General features: G+C 47.4%; 1 protein-coding gene across 1 annotated transcript; it reads left to right on the plus strand.

Moving 5' to 3' along the window:
- The first annotated feature begins 3,720 nt into the window (after positions 1–3,720).
- Positions 3,721–6,425, plus strand: LOC116418870 (defensin-6-like). Its single transcript, XM_031935944.1, has 2 exons — positions 3,721–3,736; positions 6,175–6,425. The coding sequence occupies exons 1-2, from the start codon at positions 3,721–3,723 to the stop codon at positions 6,423–6,425; spliced, it is 267 nt and encodes an 88-aa protein (XP_031791804.1).
- The last annotated feature ends 455 nt before the right edge of the window (positions 6,426–6,880 follow it).

Genomic DNA, 6,880 nt, shown 5'->3' on the forward strand with positions numbered 1-6,880 from the left:
GCGTTTTTTCCCTTTGCTGCTCAAAGCCACTCAACTCACTAAGAAACTTAAGATTATGGGAAATGGTCTTTCACTCTAACTTTACCTGGCTGGTCACGCTCCCGGCCTCTCAGTGCTTTGTCCTCCTGGATAACAGTGACTCCCCATCCTCTTTGCCCCAGCCCTCCACTCCATGGCCACCCACTAACTCCTGCCGCCACCTGGAATTCCTCCATTTCTGAACATCAACTGTGAAGGTCCCCATCCGTGACTCACCCGCTGTCCTCCAGCCTCTCTCATAGCCGTCCCTCCTTCCCTGCTGATCAACATCAACAAGGCTCTTCTTCCCGGGGGCTGTGCATGGGAATCGCCAGGGAGCCTGAGGCCCGAGCTGCCCCCGGGACACCTGCCACGTGCTCTCATCTCCTGTCCGTGTGCACTGCACTGTCTTTGCCTCAGGTTCTCCGAATTTGGTATTTTTTATCTTTTTCAGGCATGTTAGTGGGGTCTTGGAGTAAAACATTAGAAATCATGTCAAGCTGAGTCATCTTTTTTTTTAAGAGGCAGGGGTCTTGCTATGTTGCCCAAGCTAGTCTCAAACTCCTGGCCTTAAGCAATTCTTCCTCCTCGGCCTCCCAAAGTGTTAGGATTTTACAAGCTGAGCTGCCTTGCCCAGCCCTGAGTCAACATTTTCACTCCCATACTTAGGAATTCTGGCTTTAGGAAATGCTTGGTCCAAGGACTCAAAGCATGAATTACATTGTTGTCTTCACCTTTTTTCCCCTTTGTTTCTCTTGATCTTACTTTGGGATCTCTCCCCAGGTGACGGCCATGTGAATCGTGCTCATCTCTCTATGACCTTTGCAGCTAATCTCCTGGAGAAAATCCCTACTTCCTTCCCTGTTGTTTCAGCCAACTCCCAAGTCCCATGGCCGACTCTGAGTCCGTCACTGAGGGGAGAGGTTGAGACTCCACCTGGCTCCCGCACCACCTCTGCTCCCAGCAGGAAGAATTTAAACTAAGAATGGGTGAGGGGGGTTCTTCGGTCACTCCAAAGAGTCCACAATCCATGCTGCCATGACGATGGGCTCTTTGTGACACTTTGGGAACACGGTGAGAGGATTCAGTCCTACCTCACCAATATGTTAGAGAAGCAGAAGTTTACACATACAAAAACGCACAAGTCCAGCTTCTCACCGAGACTGTGAAAATGCCCTCTGTTCATCTACTGCTGTGTGAAAAGACGCCCCAAACATAGCGGATTGAAACAGCACGATCAGGTCTTCATTCATACATTGGCAACTGGGGCCCGGCTCCTTCCACGGGCATCAGAGGAGAGGTTCTGCTGGGATCTGAAGACCCCAGGGCTGAGGCACTCGCGCACAGGTGCAGGCACTGCTGGCTCAACTGGGAGCTCTCCCAGGGCTGAGGGATGGGACCTTGTGATGTGCTGGGGCCAGATCATGCCAGCTCCTGAGAGAGGTAGTTTGTGTGACATTTTTAGAACTATCCATAGCTGGGAGGATTCTAACCACAGAAATTTACAAACACTGTAAATCAGGGTTTTGGTTTTTCCCAGAAAGCTCGCTGTGCTGTGCTCTCTAGCTCACTCTTGCAAGTGCATTCAGCTCATCTTCCTGTGCGACGCTGAGGCTTCCCCAAAGCATGGCGTCTGGGCCCCCAAGTGACCAGCCCTCTTAGTCCATCTGAGCTGCTATTCAAAAAAATACCATAAACGGAGTTGCTGATGAACAACAGATATATTTTTCAGTGTTCTAGAGATTGAGAAGTCCAAACCAAGGTGGCAGCAGACCTGGTGTCTGGTGAGGACCAGCTTTTTCGTTCATAGATGGCACCTCCTCACTGTGTCCTCACCTGATGGAAGGAATGAAGGAGCTCTCTGGAGCCTCTTCTGTAAGGGCACTAATCCTATTCACGAGGTGCCCTCCAGACCTACTCACCTCCCCAAAGTCACCACCTGTTAATGCTATCACCTGGCGGTTTAATATTTCAATATGTGAATTTCAGAGGAACAAAAATATTCAGAATACAGCACCACCCAAGACTGAGGAAGTGAAAAATATCGGTTTCTTAGCACCTGGGCCCAGCAAATGGCATGGGGCTAAGTCAGGTGTATTCTATTGGTGAAGATGTCACCCAACCTAGATCCAACAGGAAAAAAGCAACCTCCCTTTCTGTGGGAGAAGAGTCCAAGAATTGGGACCACATTTTAAAACAGCCCAAGAGGGTTATTCTTTCATAGTCATTTATAAAAATCGCTGCAGACACCACCACCAGACACATAGACGGCTTGTGAGAAGCGGCTGGGAAAGGCGGACAAAGGGCGGGGGACTCGGAGCCCCTGCCTGTCCCAGCTGGATCTGCAGGCCCCGGAGTGGCTGTGTGGCACAGGCAGCACCAGGACCCTCCCTGCTGGGAGGTGGACAGAAGGCTGAGGGGAGGGACAGGGCAGTGCACTCTCAGGAGCTGAGAGATGGACGGTCGTCAGAGCTCACCCCCATGCAGCCCCACCCTACCCCACACTAACCCGCATACTGAGTTCCACGACTGCCCTTCCACACCGGGTCAAAACCATGTCCCAGGGCCCTGCCCAAGGTCCACACTCACTGCTGGAGTCACCAGACAGCCTCAGGGTGTGTGGGAATATCCTTGCTGCTGCTGGAGGCCTCTCTCCTCTCACACCCACACCTGCACCCCCACCACAGCTTCCCCAGAATATTTGCCCCAGCTTGAGGGTGTCAGGTTCTTGCTGAGTGTCTGAAAGTTTAACTGCATGTGGACGAAGAAACAGTTTAAGTTGTGTCTACACTCAGAGTTGACACTGGTGGCAAGTCCAGGACACTGTGCTGGGGGCGGGGTGGGTGGGGGTGGAAGTGAAAGTGTTGCAAAGACTTTTAGATGTAGCACCGTCTTTTTGCTGAAACCATTGAGTTCTGCCAAGGTTCTGGTGCAGCCCAGAAAGAAAGGTGAAAGGGGCCACAAGATACAGACTCACTCTGTTCTAAATGGGGTTTGGGAGCCACCTGGGGGAGATGGAGGCAAGGCCCAGGTGAGACCTCAGCACAGACCCAGAACCTGACCTGCCCTGGCTGTCGAGTCCCCACCACAGACTGGGAAGGAGGCAGGGACAGGAGTATTGCCACCCAGGAGAAAGAGTAGAGGCCCCCAGACTCAGGTCGTCAGCTCCGCAGCCAGCACAGTAGGGAAGACATCAGGACACTACGTTAGAGACAGGGCAGACCAGCCTTCCAGGGCCAGCAGCTACCGCTGACACAGAGTCAGCAGCAGTGTATTCTGTGTCTCCCTGAACTAATGTTGTAATATGTACACTTTGGGGTGCAGAAGAAAGCAATGTGTTTGCTGAGCAGCACCTTACAGCACTCCCATTTAAAGTCCCTCTTGGGTAAATTACTATTTAAGGGCAGGAGTGCCACCTGGTGTCCTTAAGGTGCTACTGCAGTGCTGCCCGCCCAATTCTCTGTAAGGGCAGGTCCTTCTCTACCGGAAGATAGTGTGGGCTCTGCTAGGTCAGTGTCTGATGCGTGAGGACATCTCAGTGTGGAGGCATGCTGGAGCCACTGAGGAGAAGAGAGAAAGCCCTTGGCCTAAGTCAACTGCATCTCCGTGGCATCTCCAAGATGCTCGGTTCTTATTAGGGCTTCCATGTGGGAGTGGGGTGGGGTTAATTCAAGAAAGGCAGTTAGCAGAGATGAGGTCCTCATGACTGCGAATGACGGTAGGGAGGTTACTTCTCTTGCAGGAGCCTGATGACTAAACAAGGGGGAGATATACCCGCCTCGATTTTGTGCATGATCACTGAAAACTGGATCCTAGAGTAATGGGCTCTTCAAAATAGAGCTGGTGCTTCAGTATTTGCATGTATGTGACTCTAGGGACAAGAAGGTAAGTAGAGAGAGGGAAAGGAACCACGTGAAGTTTCCTTGTCCCTGACACCCTTCGATATTCTACTCATCTAGAAGTTCTGTTTACTTCCAGGCGTTCTGTCCATTGGTGTGGTGCCTGTGGTGACTTCACAAGCTCTGATATGGATCCTGATAAGCCTTCCTGCTCCCCATCTGTCTAAATATTTACCAATGCCCATGGGGATTGGTCTGTGTTATCTTCTATTTCAATTAAAACAGGCTGGGAACACTTCTTAGTTTCCAAAGATAGAGCATACAATTCCAAAATGTTCCTTTAAGTCAAGACAAATTAGATCACTTCTTTACAGAAGTACCTTGTCCTCTTAGCTAGATCAGGGTGTCTGAGTAACAGCTGTAGGGTAGGATTTCCAGGTGATAGAGTAATTATTGCCTTTCCCATGAACTACTGGGGAAAGAGGCATAGACAGCTATAACTCACAATGGGCAATTACACTTTGGGTTGGAGAGGGAAAGTTTAATTAGAAATTTAGATCTTAGTTAAATGGTCATCTCCTACTGGGTAAATGAAGGCAAAATTCAAATAAATACAAAACAAATGCATTTTTTTAAATGCCCAAAGATTCCCTAACAAAACTGAAACAAAAATCAAGAAAACAATTCCATTAATAACAGCATCAAAAAATAAAACACCTAGGAAGAAACAAGGAGGTGAAAGATCTCTACACACTGAAAATGAAAAAAAAAATAGTGAAAGAAATTAAAGAATGTATAAATAAATGGAAAGATATACTGGGCTGAAAATTGGAAGAATTAAGATTGTTAAAATGTTTATCCCAAACAAACCAATACACAGATTGAGCACAATTCCTATCAAAATCCCCATGGCATTCTTCCGAGAAATTTAAAAAAAACAAAAACAAAAAAAAACTAAAATTTGTATAAAATGGTAAAAGAACCCAAACCCAAATAGCCAAAACAATTCTGAGGGAAAAAAAAAAAGTTGAAGACTTCCCAATTCCTAGTTTTAAATTATATTACAAAGCTATAGTAATCAAAACAATATGGTATTGGCGTAAAACCAGACACGTACCAGTGAAATAAAATTGAGAGTCCAGAAATAAATCCAAACACATATGGTCAAGTAATTTTTGACAAGGGCATCAAGAAAACACAATGAGAATGAAGAGTCTCTTCAATAAATGGTGGTGGGAATACAATTTCCACATGCAAAACAATAAAACTGGACCCTTCTCTTATGCCATACACAAAACTTAACTCAAAATGGATAAAACATCTGAATAGAAGACCAGAAACAAGAGACTATGAAAACAATGGTAGAGTTCTATGTGTTTTGAGCCACAAAGTATTCAAATTACAGCATTAGGGAGAAAAAACAAAGTGCAAACCAATGTGTTTAATTTTTAAGTGGAGATTTTCTAGAGCAGAGTTGCAGGGCTGGGGCAGGGATAGAGGCTCATTACTCCTTCAACCCTTTGAATATTCCTTGTGGGTGATTTAAAATTTTCTAAAATAAAATTTCAGAGGGGGGTTGTGGGCATGTCAATTGTTTCGATATTTCTCAAAGTGGAGAGAAATACCTAGTACATATTTTACTTGATATGTTCAGATCACATTGGTTTCTTGAAATAAATCTGTCTTTTGGCTTTAGTTTTACTAACTCTTTACCTAGTATCCCACAGAGCTCATCTCCCCTATAAGCTGATACGGTCAATATCTTTTCCACACTGTGACCCACAAGAGCCTACTCACCCCATAATCTCAAAGCCTCCCTCATGAGGGCAGAAATGCCCCCAACCCCCCAAATCCTGCAATGAATTAGCCCTCTACTCTAGTGAAATCCAGCTCTGACCTCAATGTCTAGACCTCCAGAGAGTGGCCAGCCCCACCTTCAGAAAATAAAAGGCATTTGATTCCTGAACTTATTCAATGAAAGCACTGTTCTTTTATTTTTTGAATATTAAGAAGTAAATATTCCAGCAGATGGAAAACAGGAAAGTGTAGCACTGTTCTTATCATCACTATCAGCTGGGACCAGAACAGACACTCAATGAACAGCCTCACACTACAATGAAGATTGGAAAACAAAGGAGCATCAAAGGGACCTGGAGGGCAAGGGTAGCTCTTCTGCTCCCCAATTACATGCACACCCCAACTCACTGCAGCATCTGTCTCTGAGTCTTCTCCCAGCAGACCTATAAATCCAAGCTGGCTCCTCACTCCCCACACATCTGCTCCTGCTCTCTCTCCTCCAGGTGACCCTAGCCATGAGAACCCTCACCTTCCTTCCTTACTGCTGTTCTCCTGGTGGCCCTCCAGGCCCAGGCTGAGCCACTCCAAGCCAAGGATGAGCTACTCCAGGCAAGCACTTATGAAGCTGATGCCCAGGAGCAGCGTGGCGCAGAAAACCAGGACTTTACTGTCTCCTTTGCAGGGAATGCAAGCTCAAGTCTTAGAGCCTCGGGTAAGAGACACCAGCATTGCAGAGCTAGAAGTGTAGAGAGGAAAAACAAGCACGTCTAGAATTAGACCCAACGGCTGGTTCTTTCTCTTAGGTGATCACCTCCCCAGGCCTGAATTCTCCAAGGCAGGACTGAAGGAGGAGAAACATGGAGTCACAAAACCCATTTCCAAGCCTGACTTTGCTGCTTTCTACCCGAATGGACTTGACAAACCCAGCACGAAAACGGAGCCTTCATTTCCTCCTCCATAACCTTGTGGCAGCTGCCTCAAAACCTGACTATGGGACCTAACACGATTCCCGAAAAAGGCGGTCAGAGACGTAGACATCAAAGGTGGGGAATATATAACACAGTCAGATATCAAAGGTGGGGGGTGACCTAGTAAGTGGGGGTGACCTAGTAATGGGGAGTGAACTAGCAAGTGGGGGTAACCTAGCAAGTGGGGGTGACCTAGTAAGTGGGGATAACCTAGCGAGTGGGGGGCGTGCAAGTAAGGGGGGGGCCCTGGAACTGGGG

This window comes from Piliocolobus tephrosceles, chromosome 7 (genome assembly GCF_002776525.5).
Source record: "Piliocolobus tephrosceles isolate RC106 chromosome 7, ASM277652v3, whole genome shotgun sequence".
Classification (NCBI taxonomy): Eukaryota; Metazoa; Chordata; class Mammalia; order Primates; family Cercopithecidae; genus Piliocolobus; species Piliocolobus tephrosceles.